This window comes from Solanum verrucosum, unplaced genomic scaffold (assembly GCF_900185275.1).
Source record: "Solanum verrucosum unplaced genomic scaffold, falcon-dt-bn FXZP01000268.1, whole genome shotgun sequence".
NCBI lineage: Eukaryota > Viridiplantae > Streptophyta > Magnoliopsida > Solanales > Solanaceae > Solanum > Solanum verrucosum.
Genome location: NW_026019957.1, coordinates 2195641 through 2214221, shown reverse-complemented (window position 1 = coordinate 2214221; position 18581 = coordinate 2195641). Strand labels below are relative to the sequence as shown.

The 18581-nt window shown below is 34.1% G+C and overlaps 3 protein-coding genes across 3 annotated transcripts; all 3 read right to left on the bottom strand.

Annotated features, from left to right (window-relative positions):
- Positions 1 to 385: 385 nt before the first annotated feature.
- On the bottom strand, positions 386 to 3189 carry LOC125814693 (upstream activation factor subunit UAF30-like). The gene is made up of 2 exons (XM_049494165.1): positions 2839 to 3189; positions 386 to 759 (listed from the first exon to the last, which is right to left on the bottom strand). Exons 1-2 carry the CDS (start codon positions 3079 to 3081, stop codon positions 634 to 636), a joined length of 369 nt encoding a protein of 122 aa, XP_049350122.1. The 5' UTR covers positions 3082 to 3189; the 3' UTR covers positions 386 to 633.
- An 865-nt stretch (positions 3190 to 4054) lies between these two features.
- On the bottom strand, positions 4055 to 7207 carry LOC125814698 (ABC transporter G family member 14-like). The gene is made up of 5 exons (XM_049494170.1): positions 6959 to 7207; positions 5616 to 6408; positions 5263 to 5439; positions 4977 to 5164; positions 4055 to 4795 (listed from the first exon to the last, which is right to left on the bottom strand). Exons 1-5 carry the CDS (start codon positions 7133 to 7135, stop codon positions 4151 to 4153), a joined length of 1980 nt encoding a protein of 659 aa, XP_049350127.1. The 5' UTR covers positions 7136 to 7207; the 3' UTR covers positions 4055 to 4150.
- Positions 7208 to 15887: 8680 nt separating this feature from the next.
- LOC125814750 (uncharacterized) lies at positions 15888 to 16453 on the bottom strand. The gene is made up of 2 exons (XM_049494211.1): positions 16052 to 16453; positions 15888 to 15977 (listed from the first exon to the last, which is right to left on the bottom strand). The coding sequence occupies exons 1-2, from the start codon at positions 16451 to 16453 to the stop codon at positions 15888 to 15890; spliced, it is 492 nt and encodes a 163-aa protein (XP_049350168.1).
- Between the last annotated feature and the right edge of the window lie 2128 nt (positions 16454 to 18581).

Below are 18581 nucleotides of genomic sequence, written 5' to 3'. Positions count from 1 at the left end.
TGTGCACAGCATTAGCCAACTGTATGAAAGATAGGTAAAGGGTCTGTAAAGTGTGTGTGAAGATGGCGATCTCTGGCTAAGCAAACCTCGATTTTTCAACGGGCTAGGCTTTTTAGATACACATGTGTGTATAAGTGTAATTATGCTATATAATTACCTAATCAAGAACCTAAATACATGTCCTTCAATTGTATCTTCTACATCAACACTAACAATTCATCCTTCCTCTCCACTAGAGGGTTTTAGTAAATAACCAAATAGGCCAAGAAGTTGTACTGATAATGTATTTGATTTAACGCAAAAAAAAAATATCCAAGAACCTAGTAATAATAAGGAACAACTATAACTATTAACACGCATCAATCCTGAGAAAGTTAGAATCAGCTATATGAACTGTGGATGTCACTTGATTAAATCCGGCTCAGTCGAAAATACAGCAAGGAACAAAGTGAATAACAGGAAAAAGAAAATGTGGATCATAGCAGGCATAAAACACTGCAAGCTTCCAATTTCAGATCTGTGCACCACAACGCACAACCAGAGTGAAGGGATACAAAAAGGAGAAGTTACTAACTACAATGTTCAGTACCAAGAAAAGCCCCTAATGTTTACAGGAACTGCAAATTGGGAAACTTAAGAAGCCTTTTGAAAATGAAAGGATAGCAGCTTTGCAATTTCTAGAAACCCAACTTTGTCCTTGCCAGCAAATATCGTCTTCAACATGTCATCGCAATTTATCTCCTTCTTGTTTGCAGGGTTCTGCAGATCATGAATTTTACTTGTCAAAAGAAACTAAAGGGTGTATATATTGTATATGAGTATACAACCTACTTCACACATTTGTTCAAGTGGATTAAACATTTGTCGACTCAGATTAGATAATAACTATTAACTAAAGAAAACTTTTTTTTCTCAAACATCAGAAGGATGTGGATTGTCCTCAACCTGAGAAGAAACTAAAAAAATCACTAATTATGATAGTTTGAAGAAATCAATGACAATCATCTTGCTATAACAACACTCACAATAAATCTATGCCTCAAACAACTAGTAGAAGGAATGCTAAATGATTATAAATCATCATCTCAAAGGCCACAAGTGTAATATTTTTCCTAGAACCCCAAGTGTTGGTGATTGTTGATCCGTCACATGTTAACTACATTACTGTATTTTGATGAAACAATACCAAATTTCAATATGAACAAGCGAACAAAACTCTGCCCTAAAAATTGTTGTTGTTCTTTGCATCTAATTGTATCTCAAACAAATGAACTAACATGAAAAGGCATCTTTTACAAGAAAACTAACATAGAAAAATGGTAGCAGGGTAAGTTACCAATTTCCAAAAAAGAAAATAGTAGGAGTGTAAGCAAATGGGCAATATAGAGAATCATGATTGGCTACATTGTGTTTTGCTTTTCCATCAAATACACTTTTAAGGAGTATCTTATATATATCCACAACGAAATTATACTTTCAAGTCTTAATATTGGCATAGGTTGTTAAACATGCTTGAACTGCTGGTTTGTTATATCAGCAATTATTTTCAGCTTGGCTTTATAAAGGATGCCCCAGCTGGTAATACAAAGTGTTGACGTAGCTTGAGAATAAAAGCTCATGCATTATTCAGCACACGGCAATCAAATCTATTCCAGGGACCCAAGCAATGAGCATCCTACTTCTTCATATAAAGTGCCGCAAAGTCAATACTTGTCAAATTATCGTACATTTTGAAATAGCAGAAGACGATATCCTACCAACCAGTTTATTCATTACCATGTAGTGTGCTAATTCTATTCTGGACCAGCCACTAATCACCCAAGAGCTATAATGACCAACCAAAATAAGCCCAACTCTTAGTATATGTGCAGCCTTCAGGAAGTCCCGTAGGGCAGAAAGTAAAATAACAGAGAGGGAGAGAGAATTGATCATTTGATATCACATGTCAATCAGTAGCCTAACTCGTCACAGAGGTCTTACAACCTCAATGCCAAAATGTCAAGAGCCCTTTGGATCCCTCACCCTCTTGTAGTCTACTTTCACAGGGTCCTTTGTTCCACTATCAACCAGTCTACTAGATAGGAAAAACAACAATATCTTTTAATCCGGTGCATATTTTCAAATCATTTGTAAGACTTCCTAATCTCGCAGAAACAACTAGACTTTCCAAGAATGTTAAAATTTTCATCTAATATGTGATTGAGCAAAAAGATTCAACTATCTTATAACCAAGAAAGCTAGTCAAAGGACCAGACAACAGACTGATCGTTAATTGCATCTGACATTCTAGAGCAGTCACTACTGTATTGTTAATTGTTGATACATCTTCCAGAAGCACAAGGAAAAACAATCATCCCTGTGAAAATTGTTTCATTAAAAGAAAACGCAATATCTTCCCATACCATGTTAACTATACACGTCATTTTTAGCACCTCGAATCGTCATACTGTCACACCTACAAACCTGTGCATTTGGCTTTCTGCTAGGATATGGTAAACCATCTTAAATTACTTCTTTTATTTTATCATCTAATGTGCTAGTTACTATATATCTATACTAACATTTGCATTTTACGACATTGTAGTTGATATAGCTGATACAAACACCAGGTATCCATACTTGGCATAGCTCAAGCAAAAACCCTCATTTCAGCAAAGAGTCTATTTTCACACCTCGAATCCTTCAAAAAGTTTCCAAATTAGTAATTTCATAGTACTATATCTTAACAACTTCCCAGTAACATTTCTACAAAAAAGGCTACGCCATAGAACAATACTATCAACATGCAAAGGTTTATTCTCTATCATAAGTAACATAAAGAGGAAATGGAAAGTGGACCTGAAGATTATTGGTTTTGATGTAATCCCAGATTTTCTTAACAGCATCAGTACGTGAGATTTCAGAAGTACCGACAAATTTTTGTAGAGCAGGTGAAATCGGTTGAGGTTTCAGTATGCCTTTAGAACGACCTTTTCCAGCCGCGGTTGTTGTGGTGGCCGGAGGTGTCTTTCCGGCGGAGGTCTTTGCAGCAGCCATCAGAGTTCGGCAATAGTTTCCGAAAACCCTAGAAGATGATGCCATGGTTTTCCTTGGATTCTGCAAAACCCTAAAAGCTAACAATGGAGAAATGGTGAACTCGAGGTTTTTGGTACGAAGGAATGGCAAATTCGTAGTTTAAAGTGGAAAATTTTGCTTTTTCGGGTTTTACTGTGTTTTTTGAAAAACTTTGACCTGTTGGGCTGATTTAGTGGGAAGAAGGCCTTCGGGTCGGGTCACTCAAAATTTAATTGGGCTCTCCCCCGTTACTTATTGAAAAATTTATTTAAATGTACTCTTGGATTATCTAGTTTATAATTATAATGATATGGTCGAAGACTCGAAATATATAGCATTTACTCTATTATTTATGTGTTTCGCTTATATATATTGTGTATAGTATATGTATATTATAAAGATGATGGTCAAAAGCACATTTGAATGATCATTTTTTACGAGGTTCATACTTGAACTATTAGGTGTTCGTATTTTCTATCTAAACTCAAGGCCAACTCGACTATAAAGCTACTAAAGCATTATTTTGGGCCCTAATTTTTTGGGATCCTCACTTTTCTTTAAAATGTTCTATATATATTTAAAAAATTCTCATGGTTAAATTTGAAATGAAAGGTAGAAATATATGTAAGGATCGTTATATTGATAAATGGAATAGTTTTTATGTAATTGTAGTATCCTTTTTTATGTGGTTATTTATCTTATTTTCTCATTTATATCATGACGATTAACATGAACATACATTATTATTTCTATATTTACATTTTTCATTCTCCTTTCTCTATTCTTGTTCTCTTATTGTTGAATATTCTAAACCCTCTCACACGGTCAAACCTTCTGCATTATACAAAATCTATTATTGTCTGTTTACTCAGTATACTCAAAAGAGGGGCAAAGATTTATTCTCCAAAGCATTTCAATTTTCCCAAGTTAGTTGTATGCAAAAATATTGCCAAGAGTAGTAGTAGTAGCACATCAAAATTTGTGTTACATGATCAAAATCTAAATCTAACATCCTTACTTCCTTTGTTGCAGAAAAATTGAACTCTTTCAACTTTGCTCCTAAATTATGTGATCTTCCTCTTTGATTTTCGAATCATCATCGTACACGAGTGAGTGCTAGATAAGCCACAACTCTGTAGCCTATCAACATCACAGCCATGACCGAGACATCGATCCACATATTGTTTAAGCCTACTGATTCAATGGCAGGTAAGTTTGCAACTTGGCAGTAGACTCCTTTTGAACATTCATAGTAGTCATTGTCATTGTATTGAACCCCTAGAAGCAACTTGTAGCTATAGTAACTATAACTCAAGTATTTTAACCAAACGATGAACGGAGGAATCTGTTGAATGTAGTATCCTCCAGCAATTAGGAATACTAATGTTGTTACTGATGCTAATGTAGTGGCTTGTTTAACATCCATTAGTAAGGCACCAAAAGCTAGTCCGAGGCTTTGTGAAACGAGGACGTTGTAGAGGACTACTAGGAGAGATAGGATGAAGGTAGTTGGATCAGGTTTGAGCCCTCCCATCCAGTAAAGGATGAACGTAAATGCTGTTGGTAATGCTAGTTCTAAAGGCAAATCTCCCACGGTTTTGGCTAGAAAGTATGACGAGAGACGATACATTCCTGATGATCTCTCTTTGATTAGCATTCTTCTTTCTTGTGGAAATGTGAAAACTGCATTGTAGAGTGGATAGAACCCCCAAAATACCGCGAAAAAGAACAACATTGCAATCTGCAAAACAGGAAATCAAGTGTCATTGTTATTATTAGGACATTGTAACATGTAACAAGGCCTGATTGTTGAAATGGCAAAAGATTAGCTCTGTTTACTTGACCAACCTAGCGTAAAGATTATAGTAAATTATATGTTTTCGTATGTGCAAATGACATAAGGTGAACGGATAATTTCTTACTCGATCTTCAATGTGGGATGTTGGAGTATTCCACCACAATAGTCCTGCAAGAAATGCTACACTTATAACTTGAAAGATCCTAAGCCTGTTGAAGCTCTCGTGTCTTCGCTCCCTTAACCCTCTCATAAGTAGTACTTTGAATTGATGCATCCAACTTGTGCACCATTGCTCTAATTTCACACCATTTCCTGCATCGATAGACCCAACGATAGCTATTGTTAGGCACTGAATAAAGGCGATGAACGGTTTGAAGTTACTTTTTTTTCATTGTAAATTGTAAACTTACTTGTAGAAACATCCTTTGTGTAGCTGTAACTACTGTTATCTAAACTGCATACTTCAGTTTTCAACCTTGTAGAAATGTTCTTTTCATACGCGGAGATGAGAGCTTCTCTCACCGACTTCTTTTCCTGTGCAATACTGTCACCTTGATCGTTGGCATTCTTGTTATCCGGTCCAATTCCTGAAAGACCAATAATAGATTTTAAGAAGCCAAAAATACCGTAATGAAAGGAACACAGGAGTTTGTCCCTAGGTATTTGACCAAATTGGATCCTTCAAGTTTAATTTTGTCAGAATTTGGCATTTATGTGGAAACATGTTCATTTCAAGTGTGTTAAAGTGGAATGTTTTAATTACCATTCGCGAGATCAAGCAAGAGATCAGCTGGATTGATAGTGATGGATATGGAAAAACCAATAGAGGAGAAGTATTCCAAGGCAGTTGATGCAGGACCATAGTAGATAGGACATCCCTCAGAGAGCAACACTACCTTATCAAACATATAATAAAGTCGACTAGACGGCTGATGGATCGTTGTGATCACAGTACGACCACCACTTGCTAGTCGTTTAACTGTGTTAATGATCCGGAGTGCTGTTGTCGAATCAAGTCCTGAAGTTGGCTCGTCTAAAAGTAGTAAACTCGGGTTGATCAGCATTTCTTGTCCTATACTAACTCTTTTTTTCTCTCCACCTGATATCCCTCTAAACAATGACCCTCCAATCATACTGTTTCTACACTTGTTTAATCCAAGTTCTGCAATAACATGCTCTACATGTCTCACTTTTTCGTCCCTATCGAGGCTTTGTGGCAGCCTAAGCAGAGCTGTGAACAGAAGTGTTTCAATTACTGTTAAATGAGGATACAGGGCATCATCTTGTGACACGAATCCTGTTCTACGTTTGATTGAACCCGAGAATGGCTGGCTGTTGTATGTAATCTTCCCGGATAATTTGCCCGAAAGACGCCCTCCTAGTGCTGTTAGGAGGGTGGTTTTGCCACTACCTGATGGGCCTAACATAGCTAGCATCTCTCCTGGATACACAGTGCCTGTCACTCCATTTAGTATAGTCTTTTCTTTTGTGTTTGATGGTCCTCCACAACACATTCCTTTGTTTTCTTGACTAATTTTGTAAACAATCTCTTCAAACTGCACATTTAAAATGAAGACATAAGCAAAGATTATATTGAACCTATGTTGCTCGGACTTTTCAAAAATACATCAGGGTGTCTGTGTGTCGGATCCTCCAAAACCTATACATTTTGCGATGATCTAGCTAGTGCCAGTGCCAGGATTTTCACTAAGGGGTTTTAAAAAATATGAAAAAGTAAACTCTAGATAAAAAAGTAATTTAAACCATGTATAAACATGGCAATTTTCCATCAAAGAAGGTGCATCCAAACCACCCCTTCAGTCTTACCTAGCTCCGCCCCTAGATCATGCACGGGGCCTACAACACTTTTGGGAAAGTTCGAGCAACATAACATTGAACCACTAAAGAATTACAATAAGAGCAGAGTCAGAAAACTTCTATTACTCTATTTATACAGTAGAATTTTCCGACAAAAAATGTTCAGTTACCCCTTTAAACTACATGTAGCTCTGCCTCTAGATCAGAGCACATAACTGACACAATCTACTTGTTACATGTAAAGCAACAAGTAAGTACTAAAAGGTTAACAAGAGAAAAAAAATTGACCTTCAAAGTTATAGGGTACATGGCCTTTTGTAAAAAAGATTGTTGTGACTTGATCTGGACAGGGAAAGCAAGACATGACTTGTCATATTGCTTCGACGAATTAGGCGAATTCGTCGAAGCTTCCATCAAGTCTGTGCCACCATTTTCTGGTTTTGGTGTTACACAATGAAGATGCATATTGCCAAATATACTTGAAACAACTTGGACTATATATGTTTGGTTTTTTTTTAGTATTTGTGTTTTGGCTAGAAAAAAAGAACACTTAGAAAGGACAAGTTAAAGAGTTGGTTTTAACTTGAGATTGTTAAGTTGAATTGGACAACCATATATATAAATATATATATAAAGAAAGAAAGACGCACAAAGGAGTATGACTATTTCACTTTCTTTTTCTTGTGGGCTGTCACCTCTTTCTTAAAGTATTGTAACACAATCAATTTATTATACTAATATTCTTCATGTTAGTTTTCGTCTTAGGTGTGTTTGGTACGAAAAAAAATATTTTTTGGTAAAATATTGTTTGAGGAAATAAGTGAGTTTTTTGCTTATTATTTTGTGTTTGGTATCAATTATCATAACTACTAAATAGTCATTATTTTCCCACCGGACATTTTTCAGTAATGGCTATATATGTTTTGATTGAATCAGTGAGGAAAAAAAATGTTCATTGGCTATTTTCAATATTTTAATGAAAATGTGTTGTCCATCATGCATTTTTCTAGTGAACTGATTCGATGAGAATAAGATGGAAAAATCATATTTTATAACACAAAATTTTCCATGATTTGAGGTGGAATTTTTTTTGTTTCTAATGATTTATGTAAGCAAAAATAATATTATGATAAGCACAATATAATTTTTTGATGGCAGATGTTTAACTGACCCTTCAACCTATGATGACGTGGCTCCGCACTAGTAACAATTCATGGGCGGAGTGATTTGATTATCACATTTTTTGCTAAAAACTTATATCGTATACATGGAGGTTAAATGCTAGCTATCATTAGTGTCTGTTTAATCTTTTACATCCTTAATATAACTGAGAAAAAAAAATTGAACACATGATTAAGGATGTGTTTGGTATGAAGGAAAATGTTTTCCTCGAAAACAAGTAGAGTTTTGACTTATTTTCTCATGTTTGGTTGGTGAGTAGAAAATATTTTCGGAAAAGATTTTTAGTGTTTGATTTATGAATGAATTTTTTTTTGAGAAATATATTTTATTTTTACTAGAATAGAAAATAATTTTTGCAATTGAAAATATTTTTTAAAACCAAACTTAATTTTTTTTAGGGGGGGGGGGGGGGGGGGGATCGAGGGTAGGGGTGAAAAAATAAAAATTTGAAGTTGAAAATATTTTTTAAAAACAAACTTAAATTTGTGTGGAGCGGGGGGGTGGGCTAGTAGGGGTGAAACAATGAAATTTTGAAGTTAAAATATTTATTAAAAACAAAGTTAAATTTTTTTTTTGGAGGTGGGGGGAGGGTCGAGGGTATGGGTGGAAAAATGAAATTTTGAAGTTGAAAATATTTTTTAAAAACAAACTCAATTTTTTTTGGAGGGGGGGGGGGGTAGGGGGGTCGAGGATCGGGATGAAAAAATAAAATTTTGAAGTTGAAAATATTTTTTAAATCAATTAATTATTTTGTCCCTACCCTCAACAAAAAAATTGTAATTTGAAATTGGAAGGGCGTTTTGGAAAATGTTTTCCTTGAGTTTTGAAGGGAAGTCATCTTCCTTAAATTTGAGGAAAATGAGTTGATTTAGAAAACATTTAACCCAACCAAACATGAGAAAATTAGTAAATATTTTCCGGAAAATGTTTTCCTTCATACCAAACACACCCTAAATCTCTGACTCTGATTATGACACTATGATACGCCTTTAACATAAACTTGTCATTAGATATTAATTATCTATGATTATGAGTTTAAAGTTGGATATACGAAAATGAAACCAAAACTAATTGGTGCATTACCCTAGTAATTAGGGATATATAGGCAATTATTGTCGTTTTTTTTCCAATTGCATTCATTTATACGGCTACTTTTTAAATTTATTTGAATCATGACTAATAGACAATGATACTGCTTCCCAACTTTTTAACTTAATAAAGCTCTCTTTAAAAAAAAAAAAACGAAATGGTCCGATAGATCCTTCTACTTGTATGTGTTTGTATTGTGGACCCTTCTACTTGACTATTTGTCTACCGAACTCTTAAACTCAATGAAACTCTATATTTTAAGCCTTTTTTATCGTTGATCAAGCTTATGTGACAATTTAATTATTGAATTGGCACAAATGTGTGATGTCACACATAGAAGGAGCGTGAAAGATCAAATTTTAGACTACAAATAAATTTTTTTTCTTTTTAAAAATAGAATAAAAAGATCAAAAATAAGAAAATTAACTTTTTTCAGTTCTTTCTTCTTTTCCCACCCACCCATCCCCATTTCTTTTTTTTTCTTTCTACTCTCAAACCCCCATTTTTCTTCTTTCTCCCCTTTCCGACCCTTTCCAATTTCTTGTTTCTCTTCTTCTTCTTTTCACATTTTCTTCCTCCCGGGAATAGAAATGAAATTGTATTGTTGTTGTAGATATGTATTTTCCTTTTATTTTCGGGGTAATTTATAACTCATAAAGTGATAACGATTCAACAATCTTGAAAGATGAAAAGTGATTGTTGAATGTCTTGGTGAAATTAGGTGAAATGCGCTATGTAAAATTGTGTACAAATATTAGAGTATATTGATGTATTTTAATGGCTATTCGTTAACACCAATGAGGAAAATAGATTTATGGTGGTTCAAGTAGTAGATGTAAATGTTGGTAAAAGAAATACGATTAAAAGTTGTGAATGAAAGAAATTTCGAAAAAAAAAAAAAGAATGATAATTGTTAGTTATTTAGGAATATAATGATACTAGTGAGAATGGAAGGTTGTGATGTATCTCTAATGTAAAAAAAATAAAATGGAGAGAGGTGAAGGGATGAAGAAGGAATGAAGTGAAAAAGAAAGAAAAAATAGATTTTTTAAAAAATAAATAATAATACGTGATATATGTCATTTAAAATGTGATGTGGATGATGATATGTCATTTTTGTCAAGTGTTTTGAAGTTCACACAGCGAAAGGGGTTTAAAATGCTTAGTTTCACCGAGTTTAAGGGTTCAGTTGACAAATGATCAAGTAGAATAGTTCAGAATACAAACTCATACAAGTATAAGGGTCTATCAGACCATTCCGCATAAAAAAAAACTTGTAAATGAATGCAAAATTGTACATACCACCCATGGGAAGCATTTTACATTTATGCTTCTCACAAGTTGTTCCACAATATATATGTAGCGAATAAAAAAAAAATTGACCATTAAGTAACGTGATGAGATGAATACGATTTTCTTTTTTCATTATATATTTTCGATTTGAGTTTTGGAAATATATAGTTATTACTAAAAAAACTCAAAATTTGCGATGGACCACCTTTTCATATGAAACAATTGCAACAAGTAAAATTCCGATGAATTTCTAATGAAAATTTCGTTGAAAATCTCAATTTCTTTAGTATTAAGAGAAACGTATTATAGGAATCACGTCCTCCTTAATGTGCCTTGCATAACATTAGAAAGTTGAATTAATCAGACTAGTACATTTTGAAAATCACCTAATAAACCAAAAAAAAGATGAATATCCAATGTATTGTAATTGATAGTAAGATATGTAATTATATTGGGTGATTTTTTCTTTGTATATTGTTAGGCAAAAGAATAAAAAAAGATAAGGCTCTTTTCCTTGTTTTTGAAAATTTATTCTAAATATATTCCCCAACCATCACCACCCTCCAGTTTATTCTTGAAACTTAAATATCAACATTATTTGTATCATCTTGTTGGTATAATTCTTCTAATATTCATTAGAAAGTTGATGAAGTTGAATTGATTCTAAACAAATTGTTTTAATTGTTAGTTTAATATATATATATATATATATATATATATATATATTATTATTATTATTATAAGTTATCGTATTATTTGTTATTGCTATTATTCTCTTCTTCATTATTTTCAGTATAACTTTTCACTATTATTTTTGCTTTAGAATTTCTATCACCATAAAGAAAGAATAAGACTGCATACAATTCACCTTTCATATTTGTACTTATGAAATTACACTATCATGTGATTAGTGGCATAGCCACATGGTGGTCAGGTGTCCAATTGGACACTCTTCGTCGGAAAGAAATATTGTATATACAAGTAAAATAATACACGGAATGATTAAATAACATATTTTGGACACCCTTAACATAACAAGTTGATATAGCTCAGTGTTTTCACTCCTTAGAATGAAGAAGTGCTCGTGTGTTCGAATTTCATTAGTTTTACTTTTTGAGAAATTCCTGGCGCTGCCACTGCATGTGATTCTAATTTATCACACCAATAGATAATTGCATTTTGGAATCTAATCTTTTCCAACATAATGAATATTCTTAGATGCTTAAAAAATCCTCTTATAATTCAAATTCTGGATAAGTCGATTGACTTGTGTGAAAACAACCACAAAAATAAAAATAAAACTTTACATTGTTAGGGATATTTTTATCAAGTAATTTAAAAAATATTTTCTGAATTTGTTTTTCAATATATATATATTGATATTTGGTTGGTCATTATTCTGAAAATATCTTTGGTAAGAAAATATATTGCTTAAAAATCAAAATAATAACAAATTACCTCGAGAAACTGTGAAAAATAAATCATATAAATGACATTCGAAATTAATTATCAACACCGCACCTCACCTCACCCACCCCGACCACCATCACCTTTATAGTGCTTATCCAAATGGCTAAATTATATATAAATATTTTTAAAAATAATATTTTATTTTCGTTTGTACCAAACAAACCCTTAAAATAAAAAATATAAAAAAAAAAGGAAAGAGCTCCACCTCTTGGTTCTTCCTTGTTTTTTTGTTTACAAAATGGATCGTGAGTCTAACTCAAATTATATTCAAAAACTAGTTCAAGAGAAGAAAATTTTCAAGACCATATGAGGAGGAGACCATCATCTCATTAAACATCGATGTATGACTATATCACACCCTCCTTCACGATAAAAAATTGGACATTTAATGTGTGTGTTATTTCAATAAGGCGACCCATTATCGGGTAGAATCACCTTTAGTTTGATATCATATTAAAGAAATGGACCTTAGTTAGAGTGTAACTAAACCTTAAAAACTGAATTGTTCAAAATCATATTATAAAGAAATCACTCATTTCATTAACAACACACTTTTTCTCTTTCTTTTTGTTTTTTGAGAAAAGACATAAAGACACAATTAAAGTTGTCCCGTATTTGCATAAAGACATCTTAACTTTCAAAGTGTCCTATCACCCCTACAGAACTATTTAATATCGTTGTAAATGGGCCATTTTGACTCATTCCTTCGTCTGGGTTGTTACCCGCACATGAGGCGCGTCATTCAGTGTTTTCACTGCCATGGACCAGTTTAAAAGTGCCGCGTGTCATTTTCTTTCTTTATTATTAATTATTTATTCAATTTATGTCATCTTCCCCAATTTTAAACCTAAAATAGCCATTGGTAGCCCTAATTTTTCGATTTCATGGTTTTTTCCATAGCAAGATCAACGTTGGTTCTCTCTGTTTGACGACTTCATCATCTTTCCCAAGAAAATAAGGTAGGAATTCATTTTATCTTTTAATTTCCAGTATAAAATGTTAATTTAAAGTTTTTTATGGTTTAGTTTCTTCTGAATTTTGTGATTAGGTTTTGATTGAAAATTTCAAATGCAATGTTGAATCGTATTTGTAATGATGAGAATGATCCGATGTTGCGAGTGAAATTGATGCAAACATGGTGACTTACTATCAATGCAAACTTCATGGTCGGAGCATAATCCAGCTCGAAGATTTTGGTCTTGTCCACGCTATCGTGTATGTTTCCTAATTCTTTTATGGAGATCTTTTGTTTATGTATTTTTCTTTAACGTTGGTTCTCTCTGTTTGACGACTTCATCATCTTTCCCAAGAAAATAAGGTAGGAATTCATTTTATCTTTTAATTTCCAATATAAAACGTTAATTTAAAGTTTTTTATGGTTTAGTTTCTTCTGAATTTTGTGATTAGGTTTTGATTGAAAATGTCAAATGCAATGTTGAATCGTATTTGTAATGATGAGAATGATCCGATGTTGCGAGTGAAATTACGATGCAAACATGGTGACTTACTATCAATGCAAACTTCATGGTCGGAGCATAATCTAGCTTGAAGATTTTGGTCTTGTCCACGCTATCGTGTATGTTTCCTAATTCTTTTATGGAGATCTTTTGTTTATGTATTTTTCTTTAATTTGTTTTTTGCATATTTTAGGAGGATGCGTGCAACTTCTTTAGATGGAGGGATCGTGAAGATGTTGATATACGATCCAAGTACGTAATTCCGAGATTAGCAAAGAGAATTAAGGAGTTGGAAGAAGTATTGGCATCTTATGAAAGTCGTGTTGAAAGTAACCAAGTCATGACGAAGGAGAAAAAGAAGAGCAAATGTTGTAACTTGAAGCTAATTGTCTTGATTATTATTGTGTGTTTTCTATTTTTAAGTCTAACCAAGAATGTGAAGGATGGAAGTCGTAGGTGTGTGCAACCAAAATTTCCATAGACATCTTTAGTTACTTTCAAGTTTTTGAAGTCGTAGGTGTGTGTAACTAGAAGCTAAGCTAATTGTCTTGATCTTACTAGTTGTAGGTGTGTGTAACCTGAAGGATGGAAGTTGTTGAATGCTCAAGTTATTGTTGGTCTTTGTTGTTGAAATAGTTATGATTTGAACAAGTTGTTAATGTATTTGGTTCTCTTGTCTATATTATTGTGGCAACCATTTGAGAAACTTTAAAAATATGTTCAACTACAAATAAAAAGGCAACAACAAAACTGATCAAAAAGAGGACTTCATTTCAACATAATCATTCAAGTTCTGTTTGGTTACACGTAAAATTGAGTTTGATTTCAACCAAAAACAGCACCAAAATATACATAATTAAATTTTGTTTTTCAAAATGAACAAGACAACATCAAGATGCCCTACTTCCATGGCACAAAAGTCATCCTACTTGAAGTTGTTTGGCTTTGGGTATTAGCAGTAGCAGCAGCTGCAGACTTAGTTTGGATAACCTTTTCAGCCCTCATTCTTTCTAGATTGCTACTGGTAATAGTTGTCTTCCCCTTCTATTTGAATCCACGTACTGGTGTGTAGCCAATATCACCAGTAACAACATCAACCCTCTTTGTCACTCTTGTACAATATTGATGACTTTTCTACTTGGCAATCCAGGCTGCTTAGTCAGATAAATACACATTCAAATATAAGATATTTAGGCTTGCATTGACAATTGTAAACTTACATTGAGAGTTGTAAGCTTACATTGAGAGTTGTAAATCCATCTTCAGCTTGGTATATGCCAACACCTACCATTTTTGGCCTTTTAAAAGGTCTTGTTTGTCCTCCACTAGTGTCCTCATGTTCTATTGATCTCTTCTCTCTTTCTAGGCCTCTTCCACTGCAGGTTGCTTCAGAACTAGTTTGAATATGTTGAGTCATTCCCCTTCCTCTACTTAGTCCTTCATTCACATTTCTTTCTTGAGGTATTCCTCTTTCTCTACATGTTCCTGATCCTCTACATGTACCTCTCCATCTACCATTTACAGTCTGTACTTTGAAATTAAAATATTAAAGCATATCTATGTTGTCTAAAAATGATATAATAATTAGATATATTACCTCTGTGTTCGTAGCAGTTCCTTGTGATTAAGTTGAAACACCTATAGAACTTGAAACTCTCATGTGCCTCTTCCTCTACCACTTTCATTATTTGTGGTGGCCTATTAAGAGGCTCTAGGTGGTTGAGTTGAACTACTAGCCCTTGCTCTGCCTCCTGCTACTCTTCTTGCGCTTCTTCCTCTACCACTTTCAGTAGCCTGTATATTAATTTATCAATACATCTACATATAACTTACATTTGAAAGTAACAAATAAAAGTACATGTGCCTGAGAAAATGGTTTAGTTGATTGACTTGGACCAACTTGGTTTCTTGTAGGACATCCTCTTTTATTGTGTCCTTATGTATCACATTTGCTACGAGTCATAACAACACCTCTTTTGCTAAGTTTTCTAGTTTTTCTGCTTTCATCTGCCTCATTTCTTCTAACCTTACCTAGTCTTCCATGCAACTTCTTGATCTTTGGTGGCTTTACAATTGGATTATTTGATGTTGGCCATATTTTCATCTTATTCATTGGCTGAATAAAATGGGCATATGTGCTGAGGTACGTTTCCTTGCTATAACAACTAGCCACATAATAGATTGATTCCAACTCCTTGTAATGAAGGGCAGCAACACCATGAGGACAAGGAATGCCCCTGAGCTGCCAGGATCCGCAACTACAGCTCCTACTAACAATGTCCACAGTATGTGTAAATCCATGATGTTTAATCTCAAAACCTCTTTCTCCATTCCAAGTCAAGTTATTGCATAGACTTTTCAATATTTTCTTGCAAAATCTTCAAAGACATAGGAGATATATTAGTGATCCAAGTGTTTGAGAACTCTCTCAAATCACTAATTCTTTTCATCATCTTCACCCTTATCTCCTCAAGCATTGTGATTATTGTTTTATACCTTGCAGGTAGTATCCAAGCATTAAAGTTTTTTGCCATATTGTTGTCCACAACATCACATTTGCTATAGTCTTGAAAATACTTCTTGCACCATGTATTCAAGTTGTACCATAAAAGATCATCCAAACATTTTTGTCCTAATTTCTTCATTGCATGTATATTATCCTTCATCTCAGCTTCAAATGTAGATTTAGCAATCCTCCAAAACACTCTTCTTCTTTCAACTCCTTTTCAGTTTTTACACCAATTTACAAGAACATGTCTTGCACATTTTCTGTGTTCAACCAGTGGCAATACATTTTCAACAGCAATTTCTAGTCCCTAACAAACCAACATAACATAAAAAGAATAATTAAAATGCAAAACTCAACAACAAAGATCAGTAAGATAATTACCTTTTGCATATCAGTAATGATGGATAGTTGATGCCCTTCTCCAAGGTCAAGATCATTCTTCACTAGTTTAAGAAACCATGTCCAGGTAAACTGATTCTCAACCTCAACAACTGCCCAAGCAATAGGCAACATTTGGTTGTTTCCATCTCTACAAACTGCCACTAACAACTGGCCTTTACACACACCTTTGAGAAAACACCCATCAAAACCAATCAACCTCCTAGCACCTCCAAAAAATGCTTTATTTAAAGCATTGAAGCAAACATAAAATCCTTCAAAAAATTTATGTCCAGTTTCATCTTCTTCTCCAACCTTCACTACACAAGTACTACCTGAATTACTCCTTAAAATTTCATCTTTATAATAAAAAATCTTACCATACTCCACAATGTGATCACCCATGATCTCTTGTAACACTCTACTCCTAGTTCTTCTCACTGTTGTCCTACCAACATTAATATCCAACTCATTTCTAATAATGTCCTTCAACAACACAATGCTGATGTTTAGCTATTGAGTTATTCTTTCTTTGTATTTGGTGGCCAAAAACTTTGAGTTGCAAAGATAGTTATAAGTTGATGTCAAACATTTATGGACAGGGTTGTATGTTTTAACAATGACATCTCCAATAGTTTTATCCTTACTTGCACACAACAACCAAGGACAAGTCTTTTTACAACATCTCACTCTAACTCTGCCAGACTCATTCACATATTTTTCAATTTGAATGTGTTCTTGGACTGCATATCTTGTCACTGCCACTCTAAATTTTTCAATAGTTCCAAAAACCAGTCCTAATTCCTAAACAATCTTTTCAGAAGTTGCATCAAACACAACTCTATTTGGGGTTTTCTTCCTCCTAACAAGTTTATGCACTACTTGATCAACCTCTTCACTATCTCCCCAACCTGTTTCATCATCTATTTCAAAGCTAGCAGCTTCATCACTTAGATAGTAATGTTCATCACCTCTTAGCTTACCAACTAAGTTTTCCCTAATACCAATATTTGTCTCATCATACCCTATATCTGAACCTTTTTCATCAACATTAATATGATCTGAATTAGTACCTCTACTTCTCATTTGTGACCTTTTGAAATGCCTCTTGGATGCCCTTATATCTACATACTCTTGATGGACATCACTGTCAACCTCAGTATCTTCATTAGTATCCCCTTCGGATCTTGATTCATCTTCTACTTCATCATCAGTTGGATCATTATCTATTATAGGATCGGATGAAGGTACAGAAGAAGGAGGAGACACAGTAGTATGAGAGGGTGGAGGCACGGTGGAAGGAGGAGGTACAGTGGAAGAACAAGACACAGTAGAAGGAGATGGTGAAGGCACAGTCTACTACTGGTCTTCAAATGGAGTGCTGGAAGTTTCAGAAGGACCAGTTGTAGGGATGGAAGGAAAAGTAGAAGTATGAGGCTGATTATTTGGGTTAGAAGCCTCATTAAAAGATCTCTCACCTACCCCACTATCGCTCACATTGGGGACAAACCCCAATTAAATGGGGGCCTGATTGGCTTCACTAACCCCATGAAAAACATACACCTCCAATGTATCCCCATCATTTATCATATTGAAAAGGTCAAATATAACCTTATCATTATCAACAAGGACGAATAACCCATCCCACTTGATGAAAAAATCACAATTTACTGTATATCCTAGTTCCTTTATGTAGTCCCTCAACTCAAAATAAGACATCATATCCACATCTACATCTAGGAATTTTGTCATATGCCCCTCAATATATTTAGGTGGGGGACCAAATTCTATTTACCCCCCCCCCCCCATGATACCATCTTAGAGTTATCAAAGAAAAAGTCATCCTGAAAAAGCATGTAACCAAGACAAACACAATTCAAACACACATTTCAAGAACAAACTCTAACAAGCAACAGTAGCAGTAGCACTAACATTTAGCCCCATCACTAACAGAACAAAAGACTGTTTACAAATGTATAATGTACAAATTGAAGTCTACAAATGTATAAGCCCCCAACACTAACATTTAGCCCTAACAGTAACAACGAATGTATAAGAGACTAACAGTACTAACATTTAGCCCCATCACTAACAGGATAAAAGCACTAACAGTAACAGTCAATAATGTACAAATTGAAGTCTACAAATGTATAAGAGACAAATAATAAGATTCAAACTAAGTGGATAACATCAAACCCTAACCTAAAATACAATCACTAATAGTCGCACTAAGTCGATAACACAAAACCCTAATCACTAACAGTCGCACTAAGTCGATAACACAACACCCTAACCTTAACAGTAACAACGGAAAACTATAATATCCTAACAATATCCTAACAATGGCAACTAGAGGAGGTCGATTCCAACACTTTTACTCTATAATAATCCCTAAAATCATAATAATCGAAAAAAGAGAAGATATTTATCATATGATGTAAAGCCCTAACCTGTTAGACCTTCAATCTCAAAGAGTCTTCACCAAGACACATCAACAACGAGATTATCAACACCAACATGACGAGAAATCTTT